At 36.7% G+C, this 23,257-nt stretch overlaps 1 protein-coding gene across 1 annotated transcript; it reads right to left on the minus strand.

The window, feature by feature from the left end:
* Positions 1-807: 807 nt before the first annotated feature.
* LOC132104264 (immunoglobulin superfamily DCC subclass member 3-like) lies at positions 808-22,581 on the minus strand. The gene is made up of 14 exons (XM_059509598.1): positions 22,302-22,581; positions 15,646-15,957; positions 14,554-14,698; positions 14,325-14,455; positions 13,977-14,114; positions 13,725-13,883; positions 7,699-7,864; positions 7,072-7,322; positions 6,815-6,979; positions 6,313-6,501; positions 4,084-4,200; positions 3,869-3,995; positions 3,523-3,658; positions 808-3,128 (listed from the first exon to the last, which is right to left on the minus strand). The coding sequence occupies exons 1-14, from the start codon at positions 22,345-22,347 to the stop codon at positions 3,030-3,032; spliced, it is 2,181 nt and encodes a 726-aa protein (XP_059365581.1). The 5' UTR covers positions 22,348-22,581; the 3' UTR covers positions 808-3,029.
* Positions 22,582-23,257: the final 676 nt, after the last annotated feature.

Below are 23,257 nucleotides of genomic sequence, written 5' to 3' on the forward strand. Positions count from 1 at the left end.
TCAATTTTTTTTCTTTTTTTTTCTAATCATTGGGTCATAATCCAAACAGTTGGGGGATTCACTCATTTATGTGTGCTATTTAGCTGTTTGAAATCTTTGTAAAACTGCACTTGGTATTTGCACGTTAACATAGGAGCCATTTACCCAAATTGAAGTGTAGAATATAAATGCAAATAAACATCATGAATCCCAAATCATATCTTAGCCAACCTGCTTCATATGACCCACTGTTTTTTAGGTTCCTAACAAACACTTTCACATTCTCCTTCATCTGCTGCAGAGAAATGAAAAATGAAAACAGGCATATATCAAAATGGACATAGAAAAAAATAGCAATAGCAATAATTAAAATATTATTAATAATAACATTACTAAAATGAACATCAAAATGCCATCTTTCCAAACCAAGGAAGGTACTATGACAACTTTGTGAAAGAGAATAGAAAAAAAGTTCTACAAAAAGAACCAAATATTGTTTAAAATATGAAAAATCTTGTGTTCACCACTTTCCAGATCACGCTATACAGCTACAATTCTAAAACCCTCCCTTTTTTCTTGAAGGGGCTGTTTGAAATGCAGTGATTGTGGGTAAATATTTTTAACACTCATTATATTCAAAAGGTCAACCTGGAGTGGAGTAGTATGTCTTCAGGAAAGCAGGTTTCTTTGCTTGTAAATAGATCATCATAGCAAGAGGCCACTTTGCTTTCTTGATACATATCACTTAAAAAAAATCAAGTTCTTTGGTTCCATTCATATGTTACTGTATACACATCGCTCAGTTGACTTTTTTTTTTTGAAAGGGTATCTTTGACCACTACTGACTCCAGGTTTGACCTACTGTTAGCCAATCACAAAACACACATTTATGCATGATACATACATATGACGTACACTCATGCATGCTCATGTGCTTTGCTAATGAAGTGTTACAAAAGATAAAGGGTATGAATGTTAAATGTGAAAGAGGTATTTGGCGTTATTATTATTCTACTATTTGGCACGTTAAACTCTATTATTATAAAGATGATACAAATGTTCCTTCTCTTGTATCAGCATATAAAATCTCCTTGAAAATATATCCCATTTTCATTTGGCTATTATTTAAATGTTAAAAGGTTTTCAAATAAAAAACTGGCAGGTCAATATCAAAAGAGGGAAGATAGAAAATGTTTGACTATTAAAGCATACTATTGTTGTGTGATTGGGTTTGTTATTGAATCCATTTTATTGCAGCTTCCCCTTTTAACATGACCTGCAAAAACGTTAACACAATGGCTTCAGTTCATCTAAAGAGCAAAATAGATATAAAGACAAATGAAGACCTACATTTTTTTTACATCTTTTGGTTACAGCTTGGTTTTCATATCTCACACATATTTTTGGATAATCTGCTGCCATGCCTGTTTGTTTGGGAAAGAGAGAACGCAGCAGTTTCTCAGTAAACCCAAAGTCAACCATCATCTCGCAGCTCCGTCAAGTTCCCATGGTAACCGATTTGGCATCTGAAGAAAAGACCAGTTGGTTTGGCTAAAAAGAATCTCTTTGGATAAACATCATCTCAATGCCATCACATATTCCTTGGTGGAAAGCAAAATATCCTAAGCTTTTGGTTTTTTACAGGTTTTTGTGGTATCCACATGGAAAGGCCCAAAAATTTCCCAGAACAATTCTCAAGGGTCCACACATTCCATGTGGAATTATCAGATCACATTCTCCGAAAACAAAACGAATCCCCTTCTGTACCTGCTATTTCATCTTTTTCTTTGGAGTTTAGCAGCATCAGAAAGGAATCCTTGAATCGGCTTGGTAGGATCCTAATTGTGGATGGATGGACTTGGAAAGAATCGCATCAAAGGTAAAAGTATTACACATCTTAAATGGCTCTGTAAAACATCTCTGGACGATGAGTTAGGGAGGGGTTCCCAGACAGCTTTAGTCTGCTAAGGCAATATTTGGATCCAGAGGATGGGCAGCCACGGTCACACTCTCCATGGCAGTCGACCAGATGGGCACCTGAATGAAGGTTCTGGAGGCAGCTGGCACAGGCACTGACAGGGTATCTGCTATTTTTTTGGCTGAGGTAGGCAAGTTTTATTAGCAGGTGGCTAATGTCAGCCCAACATAACATTCTGAGGTAGCTATCTTTGGAGGTATACAGCTTTTGGCGGGTGTTATAAAGAATAGGAAAGGTGGTAAGATCCATCAACTTTATGGTTCCTCTGGGGTTGAGCCTGCCTCGAGGCATGTACGGTGAAACATATAACAATCAATTTATTTGAGCTCACACAACCACAAACGAAGGCAAAAGCAAGGCCATGTTATTCATCTTGGTATATCCGAACTAAGGCTAACAAATGAAACAAACCTCTGTTCCCTGAAATCATTTCCACTGAGAAAATGGCTAGTTGTAGCTTGTTTGGTAAATCATGTAGTTCACTAAATCGTATATAGGAGTTTGACTGAAAACAAAAAATAGAAATATTGAGATTATTTCAGTGGCTGGTCTTTATATTATGTGGCGTAAGTTCGGTTACAGTTACACAACGTAAGGCTAATTTTATTACCAGAGGACACATTGCAAAATTAATTTTTGGTTTTAGCAGAAAGCCCTTTGATAATAAAATATAAAGCGGTTTTGGTATAATTTTTGTTTTGTTTTGCTTCCATTGTGTATTTATGCTCAGAAAGAGTGCGGTAACCATTTGTAACTTAGCATGCTAGCATAAAAAATGTCTACAGTATCTCCTAAGGCTATCATTTGGTGTTCTTGTGCAGACATATCGACATAAAGATCTCAAAGGAGTCAAGTTTCGGTTCTATAGGCAGGGAGTAAAAGCAACAAACAGGTACAGACTAACTTAAACCAGCTCAGTTAGCCTCAATTAGCAAAACCTTTGTAGTTAAAACAGGCCCATTTACACCTTTAAACAGTAGCAGCAGTTTCGGTGAAAACAGGGCATGATAAATATGGACTAAAGGGGACTTTGTGGTGGGCAGGCTAGGCAGAGGAACCACAAGGAGGTAGATCACAGAGGCAGTGCTAGGGAAGTGCCTGTGCCTGGCAGACTGGATGAGTGCTGCTCAATAAGAACCTGGCATTGGGCCTGCTGATCTATGTTATGACCCTGAAAAAGAGAAAAAAAACCTTAGTATCATAAAAGAGAAAACACCGTTAGTATCATAAGTTACCTTTATACGAAACCCTGACAATCAGAGACTGTTGATAAATGCTGTTGGCAGACAAAAGAAAGCTCTGGGAAAAATTACTATTGAGTAAAACAACAATCCTGCAGAGCAAATTCATAAGCTGTAAATAAAGTGACACAACTGCGGTAAGATATGCAACTGATATACAGATGAAATGACAAAATCAAGAGTAGAATATATCTATTCACTAACTGCGTGAGATGAGATTTTGCAGCATCTATGGTCAAGAGAAAAAAATGAAGGTGGCTACATTTGCTAAAGATGGCTTCTTCTCAGTTATAATGTGCTGAGAATCTTGACTGTAAGTCTTACTTGTGGAGCCAGTTCAATGCCTTGAGCAGGCCGTGTCATTCCCGCTTTTGGGATGCCATTGCTCTGAGGATGGTGCCCTCCATCTTCACCCTGTGGTACAGACCAGCTGTCCTGTGTCCCCTTCCTACAGAGAAAACTGAGACAAAAATCAATGTATTTATTATAGTTATACTTTACATATGAAGATATATACATAAACAATAAACATTATATATTATTATATAATGTATTTAATATTATTTTTATATTGTAAATTTATAACATATTTCATGTTTGTGAAGTGAGTCCAGTTAGTACAATTTGCACATATAGTTTCATGATGTTATCTAACCAAAAGGTCCATTACCTGCGTCGATATCCAAACATGAGGAAAAGCACACAGAAAATGATGCAGGCCATGCCAATGTGGATGCCAACCACAATGCTGCTCACCGAGCTCTCTACTCCCCTGCAGTTACATTCAGTCTCCTCTCCTGCAACAAGGAGAATGATTATTATACAGTGCACTTGTTTAATAAATAATAAATGTAATTATGCATGCCAACACAACTGCTAATTTACTTGATCTGGTTTTAGCACTAGTCCCGTCCTCAGCCAGTGACACGAGTTTCTTTGAAGTCTCACTCTCTCCATTGCCATTGTAGGCTACCAGTCTGACTTCATATACAGCACCAGGGTCTTAGGAAAAAAAGGGAACTGTCAGTATCACACACACTGATAATAACTCAAAGCTACTCATGCATTTGTCTCACACATACCGAATCTAATACATATACATTGAGCTGGTTTTGTTGACTTTGCAGTCACAGTAGAACTATTGATCAGCTGAGTCACTGTTATTGAGGTCCAGTGTAAAACCTGCCGGCTATTATGGTCCTTCTTTTCCTTGGGCTATTTTCTTTTTATGTGTTGCAGGGTCTGTTTTTGTCAATGTCTCAATGTTCACACTTTTCAGAGTTCTTTGAATTCAATCATTTGTCAAATAACAATACTAGGAAATACTTAGAGGAGTGTTTGATCTCTGATGCTCATGAAATACATCAGGTCTGCTCTTCAGGTGAGTGAGGGAACATTTCAACTGTCACTGTACAAACATAATGGCTTTTTCAGAGCTGCTGTAACAGACCATCTAGACAGAATATTGAAATGATAGAGTTTATAGCATAATACATTAAAATAAGCAGGGCTGGATGGAATCTAATGGCTATTTGTGTGCTGGCATGTTTTTTTGCTAAATCCAATAACCCCACAATTAGAGTAGTTTTATATGCAGGAAGGAAAAAACATAAAGAGAAAAATTTTCAGATTGATTTGTATTGCACTTTTCACACTAAACATCTTTGCAAAGCAGATTTAAGATTAACTGACACATTTAACATTTAAAACATAGTCAAACCCAAATGTATTCAGACACCTTCTCGTCAATAAACAAGCTACAGGTAGTCCAAAATGCAGCAGCTACAGTCCTTACCAGGTCAAGAAAATATGATCATATTACCCCAATTTTACAGTCTCTGCACTGGCTACCTATTAAGTTCCGTATCAGTTACAAATTATCATTACTTACCTATAAGGCCCTAAATGGTTTAGCTCCTGCATACCTAACTAGCCTTCTACCACGCTACAACCCATCACGCACCCTAAGGTCACAAAACGCTGGACTTTTGGTAGTTCCTAGGACAGCAAAGTCCACTAAAGGAGGTAGAGCTTTTTCACATTTGGCTCCCAAACTCTGGAATAGCCTTCCTGATAATGTTCGGGGTTCAGACACACTCTCTCTGTTTAAATCTAGATTAAAAATGCATCTCTTTCGCCAAGCATACGAATAATGTATCTTTTAAATTGTGAGTGTAGTTGCATCTGCATTTTTATTCTTTAGCTTGGGTTAAACTAATTTTACTTTGTTGGATCAGCAGCTATGCTAATGATGTCTCTATTTTGTTTCTATGTTTTGCGTAACTAGGATTTACACAAGCTCCAGTCTGGATCCAGAACACCTGAGAAGAGATGATGCTGACCCTCAGAGGACCCCAGATGATCCTAACCTTGAATCAACAAACAGAACTAACAATTATTGCTACATGTGTGACTGCATCATATAATTACTATTAATTAATAATATTGATAGTTCATCGTCTAGCTGACTACGTCTTGTATTATTATTATTTTTTTTTTTTTTCTAAAATCCTGTCAAACGTGCCCAAACTACTAGCTACTACTAAATATTATAGAAACATAATTTTCTGTAAAGTTGCTTTGTAACGATTTGTATTGTAAAAAGCGCTATACAAATAAACTTGAATTGAATTGAATTGAATTTCATACATTATCACAGTTCATTCGCTATAGTTTAGAAAGTGGTAATTAAATATGACAAGAACTCAGAGTTAAACTGTGTCAGACAAATTCATCTTGATAATGTCAGATAACACTTAAGCAAAACATGGTCAGGTCTAAGTGTCTGAATCATTTTTGGTCCCAAATTTTTAGCGGTTTTACTGATAGTCCACTGTATGAAGATTTGGGTATAATACTTATGGTTAACAGTTAACAGTGTCACAGTTCGCTTTATTTTGCTATCATCACTTACATAAATGAACTATAATGCCCTGCACCCACTAGTAAAATAATTTTTGGTTTGACTGTATTTTGTTATATATACAACTATCTGCGCCCATTATAAAAAACAACTGTCTTCTGCTCTGCATATACTGTATCTGTTACATATAGTCTATTGTTGCATCAATACTTTCATATAGTTCACAAACAAAAAACCCATTTCCCCTTTACCGAGATGAGAAATGGTGTGAGCGTTAACATGACATTGCAACTGAACCGGTCCCTGGATCTCTCCGTGGGGGACCCTGCGGTAAGACAGTCGGAAACCCTCAGTTTTCCCAGGCTTATTGGGCAGCTCCCATAGGACCTGGACTGCAGTGGTGTTTATTGCTTTGGTGAAAAAAGTAGGTGGACTGGGCACTAGATAGGGTACAAAACCAGAAAGACTTTTATAATGAGCTCAGAGGAACAAGGAACAGAGCTCATTCTGTTCAAGCTAAAAACATAAGGTGAATGGGCAAAAGAGAAACCATAGAAAAAATGAGACAAGTGCTGTGACAAAGCAGGTTCAATCAGTGGGAAGGATGATATTAAACAGAGGGAGCCAAAAATACTGATGTGGGCCAGAGAAGAGACAGTGAGGGAGAGATGGGAGAGTTTGAAATTGTAGTGACCCAAGCAAAACATAAAAGCAAATAGCATGCGATTTGTTTATCCATATGCAGGTACATACCGCCCCCTAGTGTTGTGGAAACAACAGTACTGGAGCGTTCACTAGCACCCAGTGGAGAATAAGCCTTCAGGTAGACGGAGTAGGTGGTCCCAGGTTCAAGGTTAGTGAGGTCATGCTGAAATGTTGTCTTACTCACAGCCTCCTGTAGTTCTTTGCTTTCAGGCTCTAAAAACAAAAGTGCACCAATTACAAAATATTATTCCAAAAATATCAGTAGAGAGCGAAATATGTTCCATCTGAACTCCAGAGACACTCACCGCCATATTTGCGGATATGCAGAACGTATCCGATGATCCCGTCTGTGATTTCGGCTGGTGGCTGGGTCCAGGAGAGCTGCAGGGTGGTTTTAGAGAGAGCCATGGCTTTCAAGCCTTGAGGGGCTTCGGGCAGCTCTTTGGCCAGAGACACAGCCAGACGAGCGCTGGCCTGGTTAGTGCCAGCAGAGTTTTCAGCGATGCACTGGTATATGGCCTCATCCTCTGATGTGATGCGAGTTACGGCCAGGGTGCTAAAAACATTGATTATATTATTATTTTAAATCTATACTCTGAATTTAATGTAACCCTGTTAACATTAACAGAAATGACACATCTCACAATTTGGATGACGTAATATAAAACAGGTGAACACTGACATCTAGTGGACGGTTGGTAAAGTTGGTGACGTCTCCAGACAACAATAAACAAATAATAATTATAATAAATGTAAAAATATAAAAAAATAAATAGGTATATAAACAAATAATTTTGTATTTCTATTTGTCAATTTGTCTGTTTACAATACATGCCTAAGTATTGCTTAAGTTTCTATGGTCTATGTATTTTAGCTGTACGTTTGTATATTCCTGTTGATACTTGTGAGTCTCATATCATTTAAGTGTGTACCTGTTATTGTTAGTGAGCTTCACATTATCGCCAGGCGTGAGAATCTTTCCATTCTTCAGCCAAATGATATGAGGCTCAGGAACACCCTGAGCTACACATGTGAAGACAGCACTGCCTCCTGCTGGTTTAGACACAGACTGCGGCCACTGAATGAACTCTGGAGGAGCTGGGAAGAGAAAGAGAACGAACAGGGGGAGACCATGGTTATTATAGTTAACTAAAATTACAACTAAAACATAAGCAAACTGTTTTTCTTTGACTGAAATAACAGTTTTGTTAATACATTTTTTTTTTACTAAAAATAACTATAAATAGAACTGAAAAAAGCAAATCATATAAAAAAAACTAACAAAAATGACAAAAGCACACAACAAAAATACTAAAAATTAAACCAAAAATAAAAATGCAAAATATAACAATTCAAACTAATTTAAACTATTAGAAACTAAAATATTAGTCCCTCACTGATAATAAAATAACACTGGGTGAGACAAATAACACGAGTACATTATTTATTTAACCGGTTTAATAATGTAATTACTGTATATCAAAACCAACTGAATGATATTAATAATTAATGTGTCTCCTATTTCGATCTCCCAAAATAAAAACTTCGGTAACACTTTAGATTATGGTACACATGATAAACTGAAAATATTATGTAGTACAGACAGTATGACCCAGAGGCAAAGCCAAATATTCTGTCAAATGAGAACCAGGCATACATTTGTTTAACAGCAAGACATGTTAATATTTATATATAATGAATTAATATGATTTAAATATTTCCTTTTTGAAACACTCTAATTTACACTAGCACTAAGATCAGATCTTGAACTTAAACTCTTTTAATAACTGCTCTGTATTTTCCTAAATGACCCCTGCAGCCCCTCCTCTGTCTCAGCAGCACAGATGCAGCTTCACCGTTCCACTTGACACCCCTTCAACATCCACACAATGGCCATGCATATACGTACAGCTCTCCAGACCCCAGGACTGTGCGTCTCATTGATCTACTGACACCCACCACAACCAGACACCCCCAGAAGAGCCCCCTTTCCCTGGGAATAGGGTCTGAAGTGGTCTGTGGTGGTGTGGAAGGTCATAGGTCAAAGGCAACCCTATTTCAATGGACAGCTATCAATAAATGCCGGCACAGATCTTTAAAACAACGCAGCTTCTCCTTCAAATGAGGTCAAAATTTTTACAACGGTTGGACAAAAATATAGATTTGCCAAATCAATATGAGCCACAGAGAAGCTGTTTAATTGGGTTTCTCAGCTGATAGTTCCGTTTCTCATCAATGTCCTGAATAATATCTCTAAACAGAATTAAAAATGAAGATTAAAAAAAATAAAAATCTACTTTAGAATCAATTTGTATTCAAAATTAATTTAGTCAAAAAAATTAAACGTATAACTTGAGGTTATAATACCATGACAAGACATTAAGTACCACTTAACACAAAATTCATCATATCTGTGCACATAGGTCTGGAATGAAAAATACAGCCTTTAAAAACACTTCAGTAGGTTCTGCTCAGGCTTTAGGGTCAAAGTGAAAAGTGGGAGGGGCTGGAGGGGTGTGTATATAATGAAACTATAGCGGGGCACAATAGGACAAAGATCACTTCAGACCTCCATAGTCAAGCTGGTGTGTGTGTGTGTGTGTGTGTGTGTGTGTGTGTGTGTTTGTGTGCATGTGCGAAGTGGGGTGTCATTCATCAGCCACGTTATTGTGGTTCTCTTCTCTCCCAAAAAGCATTTCACACTCGAACCGGAGTAGAACTATTGATGAATAGAATCCCCTCGAATAGAAATGTTTTGAACTGGGGAGGGACTAAATAAAAGCCCTGAGAGAGTGTTGGTATATGCTGTATCTGTCTGGCTGACATACACATCCATGAACATTAAAGTTTTTTTATGTTTTTGAAAGATGTCTCAATAATTTGGTGCGCAAATATGAATAATATTATTAATAAATGATTAGCAATGTTGAAAGCAGTTTTTTATTTTTGTGCAAACCATGGCACTTTTGATAAATCATTAATGCATCCTTGCTGAATAAATTCATTAATTTATTTATTTATAAGAAAAAAAAAGAAAAAAAAAACTTTCCAAAACTTTTGAATGGTAAAAAAATATTATGCAGCACAACTATTTTCAACATTCAACACTGAGGACTGGAGTAATGACATTAATTATAAATGACATTTTAAAAAAAATTCAAATAGAAAACAGTTTTACATTTTACATGGTAATACAATTTCATAATATTACTGCTATTAATGCATTTTCTAATAAAGTAGGTGAGCATAAGAGACTTATTTTCCAAGCATTAAAACATTTTTTAAAAAATCTTAATTTTGACTGGTGGTGTATTACTATACTATAGCACATTTAATCAATTGATATTTAATATTAACCCTGATTTCCAAAAAATATGTGATTAACTTTGTACCATGTTTTATAAACATGATCAACAATCATATAAACATGCAATTTAAAACTGTTTAAAAAGACCAGTTCTGGTCTGACTTAAATTGAACTTCTTAAGTATATGTAAACGCCCAGTGAAATTCAGCTATAAATACAAGCACACGTAAAACACTCATGCACATGTTGATCTGTGACTGATTCAGATGGATTCATAACTTCATAACATGTAATTTCCCATGCCTGCAAACAGGAAGCAATCAGAGTACAATTAAATAACAGCCTCAGCTTTGGGGGGATCTGTTTTCCACTCTAACAACTAACCAGCTGTGTCTTCTTTACAACCAAGATCAGAGTCCAATCCATCTCGTGTATTGATCAGTTATTCTTTTATCAGGGTCTCAGATCCTGACCTTGAGTCTGATCAGGTGGCTATTTCTCATTCATTTAATTCTGGTGTGTGACTTATGCAATCAGGTGATATTATTTAAAAACATGGCTGCCTCCTCATGAACTGGTTTCAGGTCACATGTAATGACGTATATCAATGAGCCTCATGTTTAATATGAAATGCTATTTCTGCACCTGCTATGATATAGGCATACATTTTCAGATAAAGAAAATGTTACTTAAGGAAACCCTTTAGCTGAACCAGAGGACCATATCCTTTTATTTTTCATATTAAAAATATCCCAGGGTGAAAATAAAGGAAGGAGTTCCCTCAACACAAACTGTTATACCGTCACAATCCCCCCTTGAACTTTGTTATCCGCTGCCTGACCACCAGCTGGGACAAGAACAACTGCTCGGGGTGGGGGGGGGGCATCCATTCTGCCGGCCCCTCCCTCTCTGCTTCATCACCTGTCTGTCAGAGGAGGCTCCACCCCCTCTGCTGCCCACTCTTGTAAAAGAGCATTCTAGGCCAATGTCAAAGGTGAGAAGTGAGAGGGCAGAGGTGAGAGGGGATACCTCGCCCCTCCCAAAACATACACATACACACTAGGACAACTGCTCTTTGCCTGTTTTTGTCTGTCTTTCTTTTTGTTCTCTGTTGTCCATATCCTGGCTCAGCATCTGTCCAGACCTTCATGACTGTGTGAAAGTGCAGACCTCACATCCACATGAGCAGTCTGGAGGGCCATAACCTGACATAAACAAACCCCTCAGCTTTGAACCTGACTAGGATGAGCTGATTTTACCTTTGTGACTGGCAGGCAGACTGTTAAGTTATCAAATGTTCACACAACAGGACTAAAATATCCAAATTTCCCTTTCTGCTTCATCTACATAATTTCAGTGCTTGTCTATGAAGTTAAAATTATTTAAAATAATATTGAAAATAATTATTTCTGTGATTGCAAAGCTGAATTTTCAGCAGCCATCACTCCAGTCTTCATTGTCACATGGTACTTTAGAAATAATATAAAAAATGTTGGTGCTCAATATACATTTTGTATTATCATCGATGTTGAAAACAGTTGTGCTGCTTAATATCTTTTGTGTAAAAATACATATATTTTGTAACATTATAATTGTCTTTACTGTCACTTTTGATTATTTATAATAGTTTTAATATCTTTTAAAAAAATATATCAGAAAATCTCACATCCCTATATTAACACGTTACAATTTCAAGTTATATAAATGAACATAATTCATAATACATGAACTAATGAACAATATGATGCTTACATGGAAAATTAACATAAAAACTTGTTATTTCATGATACTGAATGTGTTAACTAATGTTAATGTTATATATTGAGTATTACTAATCAAATATATTCTTGCACAATTCCTTAATCATGAATTTCAGCTCTGTGACACCCTGTTACTCTAAAAAAAAATTGTTTTGCTTCACTGATCTGAATTACTTAATGAGACTTTTCTTAGGGTTTGTCGGGAAGGTTTTTGCTTTCTTTTATAAAGGAAATAACCTAACCTAATCTCTTTGTTACCATATTACACAAAAAGTGAATCAATAAATGAATCAATACATTCAAAATTACCTCCATCAAATGGCTTCACTGCCAATTCTGTTGTAAAAAGACTGATAGGGGTGACTATTGATTGATCAGACATAAGCTGCACATTTAGGACAGTGACCGAGAAAGCACACCTGGGTGCAATTTCAGCGACAATTTAATAAATGAATGGATGCATAAAGCTAAGTGACAAGAGGATAATCTTCATTATCACAGCAGATATTCAGCATGTGTTGAAATAAAAATATCTACCTCCTGGCCATCCCTTTTACTGTTTAAGGTGTTAAAAGATATTTATTAGGATCATGCTTATGTTATGTTCAGATGAATAAAAAGCTTAGTCGTTTACAGAAACTACTACCAACTGTGATATTAAATATGACTTTTGTACTACACCTCTCATGGATGATTTACCCATTTGTTTTCATGTTGTTCTTTCCTAAAGACCCCCAGTGTGCAGCTACTTTAAAGAAAGCCAATGGAAGGATCAAATATACCTCAGGGATATATGATCATGTTGAATGTACAGACAGTAGCAGGGTGATGGATGAGTTGTGTCATTGGGGTGTTGGAGGGGGGATATCTCCTAACAGCTAACTTCATTACCCAAGCTTTTCTTCTCAAACCCAGCTGGACAGCACCAGCAGACCTCAATTACCATAATGGTAGTCAGAGTCTCACACCATCACACCCAGTAACAGAGTGAGAAAAAAACCAAGAAGGGCAAAGGTGAGAGAAGGGACCAGTGCGGTGCTGACCACTCAGCTTCCATGGGTCATGTTCAAAACCAGTTCTGCTTGATGTCCGGTCATCATAACAGCTAAAAAAGACTTAATTCATTCAATAAATACACAGCAACAATCACACACACTAAAATTAGGCTTGCTCTGTTGTGCTCAGTGAAGTGTGCAAATAATACAATTACTGTAATAGTGAAGCTTTGTGAACTTCTCTCACAACAAATCAGGATTGAGTGGTGTGGGGCCAGCTATTATTTGCTACTTGGGTTAGGACCATTTACAAAATACTGAAGCTAAGAGATCTACCTTTATGATTCAATACACTACGTTTAACAGTTTGGGGTCAGTAACCAGTTTTGAATTTAAAAAAAAAAATGTTCTGAAATATTTCTGTTTCAAATAAATGCTGTTCTTTTAAACTTTCTATTAACCAAAGAATCGGAAAAAAGTTCATAGTTTCCACAAAAAAAAAATATTAGGCAGCAACTGATAATGATAAGAAATGTTTCTTGATCAGGCAATAATAGAATAATTTCTTCAACATCACCACTAAAGGAATAAATTGCATTTTTAAAATATATTTAAATAGCAAAGTTATTTAAAATAATTTTTTAATATTTCATAATATTACTGTTTTGACTGTATTTTGATAAAAAGTGAAGCCTTTGAGAATTTTTTTTTTTTTTTTTTTTTACATTTCAAAAATTGTACCAACCCCAAATTTTTGAAGAGTACTATATATCACAAAACACTGTTAATGATTTTTCAGCTCAGACAAATGGCCAAAATGAGGAGAAATTAGATGAAATCATTTTAAAACTTTAGTGGAAAATCAAATATCTTCAGTACAAATCAAAGAAGTTTACCTTGAACTACCAGCCTGCCCAATGCAGTACGCCTCATCCTGGTGCCAGGCCGGTTGGCAGCACACACATACACTCCAGAATGCTGAAGGGAGACATCTGAGATCATCAGGTTCCCTGTCCCAAGCACTTGTATGCCCTCCACTCCGATAGATCTGCCGTCTGATGGAAAAATAATGATGAGAAGGAATTAAGTTATGAGAAATCCAGAACATTAAGTTATCTTTGGTCAGTTTAAGTGTTAAGGATTCATACCAAGTCTACTCCAAGACACAATCGGACGAGGGTTTCCAGTGGCGATACACTCCAGAATGGCGGTCTGATGGACGGTGATGGTTAGGTTCTGTGGGCCGGACAGGATGACTGGCTCCTTATAGATGCGAGGAACACCTCCTGAGAGTAGAAGGGCAAATAAAGAGATGATGAAACTGGAGCTAAATTACAAATCACTAATATAAGGAAGGAAGACATTTGAGGAAATCAATGTTCTGATTGTTCAATACATAACTGAGCACATTGCTTATTTACTGAATGCATAGAGTTTTAGGTTAAGGTTTGTACATGCAGTCTGGGGTGTTTGTCAGATCAAAGGTGGCTACTGACCGGTTACGTTCAGATAGGCCTCGTGGCTGTAGCGGGTGTTTGCGATATTGGTGGCAACACAGCGATAGACACCAGCATCTGATTTCTTAACTCCTGTAATCTGCAGAATACCCATTGGGAGAAGTGTGTACCTGTGAAGAAAGAGTAACATGACTGAACAATTCTGGAGGAGTTTGAGAGGAAGATTATAAAGAAAAACAGTAAAAACTGTCAGCGAGGACTATGTTACCTGTCATCAGATGTTCCAAGCACAACACGGTCTTTCTCCCAAGTAATGTTGGCCTCAGGAATACCATTGACCTGACACTGGAAACGTGCAACACCTCCCTCATCTACTGACATGGGCTCTGGGTGAGTGTGGAATTTAGGAAGAGCTGTGGAACAAAGACAACTGACACAATTAATAGTTATTTATACACAAAATATAATAATAATAATTTATGAAGGATCATGTGACACTGAAAACTGGAGTAATGGTTGCTGTTATTCAGCTTTGCCATCACAAGTATAAAGAAGATTTTAAAAACGGAATAAATAAATAAATAAATAAATAAAATCTCACTCTTACTTTTTTTTACTTTATCGAACAGATGCAGTCTGTGCAATCATAAGAAACTTCCTTAAAAACGATTAAATACATTTTTAGCAATATATAAATGTATCAAAACTTAGTGAGGCTTAGTTTAATTTTAAGATTATTTCAAGAAATATTCTTTATATGGTTTTGCATGTCAAATAAATTTAACCTGTTTTGAGTGTGTTAAGATATTTGGATATAACATTTTTTTCCAGATATTTTCTAGATACAGAAACAAAAGAGAAGCATATGTTTTTGCAGTGAGGACTCAATGTGTATTCTTACTTTCTCTTATGTGAATTTACTGTGATAACTTGATATTGGCATCCAAAATGGGAATTTTCATTGGGGTGGTAGGATGAGGTGCCAAGAGTATTGTGGTCTAAATAGCCTGGTCTTTTATATAATCAATAGGTAGGAGTGTTAGAAGGGGGCTCCCAATGAGAGTTCATTGTCATGGTAACATAGAACCTTCAGGGGAAGCATGTAGTGACAACTATAATTCTGCAGGATTATCACCCACCCTACTGCTTTTATTGGACCAAAGGGAGAACCAGAGGAAGATTGGAAAGGACAAAGTAACAGATAGTAAACAGACATGGGTACCTCCACTATATCAGGGTATTTACCACATAAACAATTAAGTGATCATAGGCAAAGAATACGATTTCAAATCCTAGAAAAAAACTATCCACTGTCACCCATGTCGCCCATGTTTGAAATGCTTTCTCCTCAGTCACTCACATGCAAGCTGCACACGGGCCTTGCGGCTGACCAGCATGCCGTAGTGGTTCTGTGCAGCACAGTAATACTCTCCAACATCGGTAGAATCTCCATCCCGTCTCTTCTGGAAGCTACGGATCAGGAGCGTGCCGTTGGATAGGACCTTCGCACGACTGCCTACTCCCAGAACCACCAGAGCTCCGTTCTTATGCCACGTCACCGTAATGGGGCCCTCGCCTTCCACCCTGCAGTCCAGCATCAACGGCCTGTCCCGTACTGCGGTAACATCACTGGGCTCCGTAAGGAAAGCCAGCTCGGATCCATTACATAAACCTGAAAGTGAGAGAGAAATGGAAGATGGGTCAGAACACAACTGAAACAAACCCTACAGTTAAAGTCTGTATGTAAAATGAATGGTCTGTATGCAAAATGAATGGTCTGTATGGGTTTAACAGACACTTAATATTCCATAATATTATTAATTTGTCTGCACTGATGCTATTGAAGGAGAACAAAACTTGAACTGGATAACGGCTTTAATCTTTTGTCAAGCTTCTTTATAGCTGAATTACACTGTTACTGAACTAAGTGTATACAACATTGCGCTATATTGAGTTAACGACACTTTTCTTGTTTATTACAGTGAAGCTGATTTGAAATATTCTGTTTTGTATAAAGCACTATATGTAAATGGGACTTCTAAAGACTTTTCTTGAAATATTTTTTATTTTTAAAAATTACTAAGTCCTTTTTGGTCTCATCCCCAACTTTTTTTTAATGATTTACATGTATATTTCTATGTTTGTTGCAAATGTCTGTTTTCTTGTAATTCAAGACTCAAACAAAAGGGAAAACACCTAAAATAAAAGTAATAAAAATAAAAGCTCTGAGGTAAAACTTTCCATATCCACAAAACTGCATTTGTGTCTCGTTACTGATGTCACTGTGAGCTTTAAGCATATCTGGCTGTTTACTCAGTATCACCAAACCAAACCTAGTCGTCACAATAGAGACAAACGCAATGCAGCCAGTGAACCATAGAGGGCTGTGACAAAGACAGAGTAGAAGGGATGGAGAATAAGGGTGAGTTATGGGGTCAAGTTAGAGGAATCTCTTTTGAGTAAACGCACCCTGATGACAATAGCCCTGTGATGACACCCCTTTCCCCAAAACAACTCCCAGCAACCACCAGGAGCCTTCTGCACCCCTCTCAGTCTGGACCATCTGCCCCCCCCCCCCCACCACCATTCCAAAGCCCCAGTGGTCACATTTTCCTTTCAGTCTGATTCCAGGGTGACTTTCCCATGCCACTGGTTCACCCCGGTCCTCTCTCATTGTCAACTTGCTACATGGCCATTCCATACATCTTCTGTGCTTTTTATATGGAGAACTCCAGACCTAAAGCCACCCTTAATGTGACCTCTGGAGATGGCCAGTGTCTCTGGCAGCTGTTATGTTAAGAAGCACAAGCCTGCTCTTGAACTGGCACTGGATGAGATATGTACCTGGAGCATCTGTTCTGTAAACATAACCTACCCCACTTTCAATATGCACTTCTGTTCCCCTGCTTGCTAAAATATACTCATTTTTGACTTCTGGGGTCCTCAAACACCACCTGCACTTGATCGTGACAGCTGTAATATGAAAGTCATAAGTAAATAAGAGTCTTAAAGGGATAGCTCACCAAAAAATGAGCTACTGTGTTATTATTTACGAAATAAGATATTTGTACAAATGTTTCAGTATGTTTTTATCCATAGAATGAAAGTCAAAGGCTTCAGTGTTGTTTTGGACCACATTGACATCAGTTATGTTAATAAAAAAAAAAAAAAAAATAAAAGTTGCAACATCCTTTAAATTATCTTCAGACTTGTGTGTAGAATAACGTCACACAGAAGATTTTTTACACATAAAGGTACTGTTATGCCAATATTGGGCATTTTTACATTTAGATATATATATATATTTTTTTTTCATAGTGTACATTATAATTATTATGTGTTAAATAATTTAGCTGTAACTTTTTTTTAATTATTGATTTTAGATATTATTTTAAATTCATTTTCACAAAATACTGGAATGATCCAGAAATATCTGTTTCACTCTAATTCGAAGTGCATATAGAGAACCACTGCTGCAAAATACATTATACCCGTGACAACATGACCAGATAAACTCAATCATCTCTCTCTCATATACCTTGGACTTCTATACATTGAACACTATTAATACCAGAGTCCATAAATATTTAGCGCTTTAAACTAGACTTCCACTGAAGAGAATATCTGGGATGCACCTTTTGCTCCCAGTTAGGTCACACACTGAGCAGATGTAGATGGGATGAGTCTGTCTCTGCCTTTTTCATTTTTATGAGGGCTAGCTTACATCTGACCCTTCCCTGACTTACTCCACCCGAGTGTTAATGAAATTCAGAGGTCCCAAGGGAAAGGGGGGTTATGTCACACAAGCTGGGTTCAGAAATACAGAGAATAACACATGGGCCTAAGCAATATAGGCATGTACTGTATGTACAAATACAATCTTAGTTTTTGCTTGATAAATCCAATTAAATAATGTACTGTAGTAGCATGCATATAAATGGACTGGATATTTAACACTAACCATCTTAGAGAACAATTAATATGCTATTTCCTAAGGTAGAAGTTTTCTGTTTCTGCCCACCTCACAATGGAAAACTGTGTTCCATGTTCTTCCCATTGGAGAAGTTTGTCATCATACCTCAAACTCCAGGATTTAAGATCTCCATGGTTGCTACAATGGTGATGAGGTTGCATAGAGTATGTTTTTTATAAAGTCTATGCTAATAACCCATTCCAGCCTGCATGAGACCCAAGTAGAAGTGTGATTAAGAGCTCAATTATCTGGGGATAATTCTGATAATTCAGATGAGAGGTGGATAGAAATGGGGTTTTGGGGGATTGTAGATGGTCTTCTGAGCAGCAGGAGACCCTCACCCATCCCCACCCCTTGAGCTATGACCTCGGTCCCTAAAGGGTCATGAGAGAGTCTGTGAAGGGTGGATGAACAACGTGGGGCTTAAGACAGACAGCCTGTGTCCAGTCACACACACAGTCCCCAGCCCCCAGTTTGGTCCTTTGTGCCCAGTCTAATGTTGGACCTGAACTTCACAAAACTATTGTTGGAAGCCAGACATCATTCAAATGACCTTCATCTCCAACCAGAGTCAATGTGGCAAAGATTTGCAACACCCCCCCCCCCCCATTACTTTACCTTACTTAAATATATAGAGTCTCTGCAAGCATGCATTTGATCAAAAAATTGAGAAAAACAGCCACATTGTAAAATATTATTACAATTTATAACGGTTTTCTATTTTAGCATATTTTAAAATGTAATTTAGTCCTGTGATGGCAAACCTGAAGCTGTGGCCAAAACATGATTTTTTTTCCCTTTATTCTTCGATAAATAAAAAGTTAAAAAAAACTAAATTTATTTTAAGAATAAATCTTTTGTAAGATTATAAATATCTGAATTGTCACTTTTGATCAGTTCAGTGCATCCTTGCTGAACAAAAGTCTTTTGTATTTTTGAAAAGACTTATGAATGGTAGTGTACATATATATATATATATATAGATCTGCAATTTTATTTTCAATTTGTTTATGATTATTTTACTTTCTTTTATGTAAAGCACTTTGAATTACCATTGTGTACGAAAAGTGCTATATAAATAAACTTGCCTTGCAATGATCTAATGGCTAATCGTAGGAGGAAAAAAAATTAAACGTCCAGGATTTAGAATTGAAACTTCAGAGCTATAAGACAAATATTCTCATTTTAATGCTCATTATAATTTATATATGGGTCTCTCTATTGTCCAGAATAGATTTTAGCATGACTGAAACTGGCCTTCCACTTTAAAAAATGTAATATAAGCTTTTGAAAGTAATTCTAAATGCATATGAACATTCCCAAATTCCTCTCGCTTTCTTTTTCTCCCATTATATCCATGGCAGCAGCAGGAGATCTAACATAAACAATAGCTGAATGCAAACTTGGGGGAGGAATTGTAAAGAACCTGGGTGGAAAGGGGGGATCACGCTGCTCCGGGTGGGCTTCCTTTGACTCCATAATGGGAGTTGAATTCTTCCTGAGTACAACAGCCACAAGCTGACTACACAAAAACTCATTTGTGTTGGTCATTTGAGGCTAAGTTGTCTTTTGTTTAAACACTGATTGTCATTAGGTGGAATAATATGCCAAGTTCAAAGTCATGCAAACCCACTTGCATTTCCTCTTTAAGAGAGGAAACAATCCCCCGCAGATTCACTCCACCCTCCTCATTAACCAATTACCACTCACTAATTAGCTCTTTCGTGCTTTACTTTTGATCTATCTGTATCAGACTTTTTAAAGGATGTTTTAAGATGCTATTTTCAGTCATATAATGGTGCTTAGTAAAATATATGTGTTTCTATTAATTATATCATGTCTGTAGGTCAACAGCTTTTTATGAAAAAGTCTTTGCCAGAAATAAAACCTTTGGGTAAAATCAATAAGCAATATGCTCCCATTGGAGGGGGAGGACACCCCATCACTATGGCCTCAGGTCTTTAATTATTGGGATAAGGACCAGAAGGAGGTCCAGGGCTTTCATTAAGCCAATCTCATTAATGGAGCAACCAAGGGTTAAAATGTCCTAAGTTTTTATGCCACTGTAAATTCGTCTTTGGCTTTATGAACCCTGATAACTTTCTTTAACGGAATCACTGGAACTATAAATTTTTTAAGACCTCTATAAAAAAGTAATTTTGTGGCCGATTAGCCAGTACCTTGTATTACAGTTTATTACGACACCGTCATTACAGTGAGGAAAATGCGTATTGCTTCAATTAGAGCAATGAATATTCGGACTGAAGTGGCTCCACCTTGATAGCATCAATAAAACAAAACTTTTTGTGGTGATATACTTAACATTTACAGGAGCTTATTATTATTTATAGTTATTTTTGATTGATTTGAAATTGGAAATTTATCACGGTTCCCACAAGAATATTAAGAAACCCAAAAGTTCTTAACATTGATAATAAGAAATAAGCATCAAATTTGCATATTTGAATGATTTCTGAAGAACTATGTGACACTGGAGACTGGAGTAATGGCTGATGAAAATTCACATTAAATATAAAACTCTCTCTTCATATAGATATATATAGATTTATATGATTTTGGTCAAATTTCCCAAGTTTCTCAACAGGAAGGAGATCCATGCAGTGATTGAGACATTGGCCACCCACTGTAGCCTGTGCCCTATGTGGATTACTAAATGGGTGTCTTGTCAGGATCACCTATATCTGCCTTCTGGTGTGAGAACTTTCCACAGATGAGAATTACTCCAGCATAAACATATTCAGGCATGCACACTCCAACAGCTTTAAGATGATTTCAGATTTACCATGGCTTCCCAATAAGGCTGGAGCAGTGTTATGGAGATCAGGGTGTTGGGTCAGGTCAAAGGGGGTGGGGAGAGGTGGCCACTTTTGTCTCCCTGGCTATCTTTTTGCTCCACCCGCTTTTGACTGCTCTGCTGTCCAGGAGGGGGACCCCAAAGGTTAATACCGCCCAAGGTCAACGCAGCCCCTCTGTCTATAAGGTCATCTGTTCCTACCCCCTCCTCCCTGAGACTCACCATCTCCTTCTGTTCGACTTTACGACAATGTTTATTTATTATTCCACTCGAGATTTATTCTAAAGAATACACATGATCCAAACTAATGGCCATAATATCTGGTATGAAAAAAAACTATTTTGATCCCAAGTCAAATATAAGAATTATTGAGAAGAAGGGGAAAAAATAGATAGGAAAAATAATAATTTTATGCAGGTAGTCTGATTCCATGATATATGCTTTACCCTGATAACTTATATATATAACTTATGTTCTTCATAAATTAAGAAAGTGGAGAATAAATTAATGTTATAAAGTAAATATATAAATATAAATTTTATTTTAAAACTACACAAAACTGTTTTAACATTATAGCAACACTTTTTCACGTCCATTTAACTTTCATTTTTAAATCTATGTCATTCATATATATATATATATATATATATATATATATATATATATATATATATATATATATATATATATTATAATATATATTTCCAATAATATAATATAATATAATTAGCTTTTAGCAGAGACTGGATGAAAGTGAATAGTAACACCTGGAACGACTTTATTTAACTTTTAACGTCCAAGACACAACATCTTTGTGCACCAATAGCTTGCCCTGCATCAGAGTAAAGAAATTCTACGAGTATTTGATGTAGCTAAAGGAAAAGCAGTAATATATAAGTAAATATTAATATTATAATATTTTAATTAGTTCTGAAGCCATACTTTCTTATTCAACGCACTGCTGAGGACATAATAAATCGAAATAACAATCAGGCAGTTTGCAGTATGTAGCCTATAGTCCTAGTCCCATTACAAAGTTATTATTTTGATGCAGAATATCTCAAAATGTGATCTTTAAATCTTTCTAATCAAATTATGCTTCTGTAGAAACGTACTTTTTAAAAGAAACCCCGTGGAAAGCAAAGTGTACATAAGTGAATAGTAGGCCTAAATAAAATGACAAAAAATATATCATATAATGTATATGCATATAAAAGTGTTTACTTACATGAACCAATAAACGTCAGGAAGGTCAGTAAAATCCGTGGCTTCATTTTTTCCGTGCAAGTCCTTTTTAAAAAACGAAAGAGGTAGGCTACTACCTCTTTGGGGTAAAAAAGTTTAAAAAGTGAAATAAGAAAAAAATGTTACTTAACTAGTGCAAATGTCTTTCTTTTGGAATACAATTTCCAAACGGAGTAAACCTACAATAACATCGTTACTTCCACACATTCACGGCGCTCCAGCTGGGCGCTTCTGTTCACGTCCACGGACACTTTGAGACTAACCCGTGAGGGGCTTCAGCACAGCGCTGAGGGCAGCGATCAGTCATTCATTATTCATGATGTTGTTGTTGTTGTTGTCGCCGCTGACACGCGCGGTCACCACACAGACGTGGACGCGCGCGCTCTCGCCGTCAGTGACAGGTGGCTCTGCGATGAATCAATCGTTGAACGAACGAACTGCTGCCTTTGGGTAGGATGCGTTATGACTGACATTACATTTCAAAACAATCTCACCCTGTGTGCTCAGATCCATTAACTCCAGGAAAACACCCAACAAACTGATTCAATTAGCAGCGATTAGCATATGAAGCGGTATGAATGGATCTGCATGCTAAATAAAGTGAGTTGCCTGCCCAGGGACCTATCACCTCCCATTATCAGATACTAATTGAAGAAACATTTGAACAGGAAAAGAAACATCAATTATAAGACTGTTCAGGCACACGAAGAAAGAATTTATTAAGTCATTTATTAAGTCACATAACAAACTGTCGTTTTATATAAATCCAGTTAAGTTATTCACTAAAATGGAAAATCATCAAATCTGTATTATGCATGTAAAAGAGCCCATTAAAATGATATATAGCACATTAACAATTGTACAAGAACGAGGTCATGCTGTTAAGCAATCAATTTGTTATTATGTTTATAATTATATTTTTATAATGTCATTTGCATT

The sequence above is a fragment of the Carassius carassius genome, chromosome 25, assembly GCF_963082965.1.
Source record: "Carassius carassius chromosome 25, fCarCar2.1, whole genome shotgun sequence".
NCBI classification, from domain to species: domain Eukaryota; kingdom Metazoa; phylum Chordata; class Actinopteri; order Cypriniformes; family Cyprinidae; genus Carassius; species Carassius carassius.

What these genes read in the sequence shown, in the direction of transcription:
- LOC132104264 (XM_059509598.1), bottom strand. Translation starts at nt 22,347, where the DNA reads ATGAAGCCACGGATTTTACTGACCTTCCTGACGTTTATTGGTTCAT. An exon ending in CCTGACGTTTATTGGTTCAT is followed by an intron (nt 15,958 to 22,301) that starts GTAAGTAAACAC and finishes TCTCACTTTCAG; the next exon opens with GTTTATGTAATGGATCCGAG. An exon ending in GCATATCCGCAAATATGGCG is followed by an intron (nt 6,980 to 7,071) that starts GTGAGTGTCTCT and finishes TTTTGTTTTTAG; the next exon opens with AGCCTGAAAGCAAAGAACTA.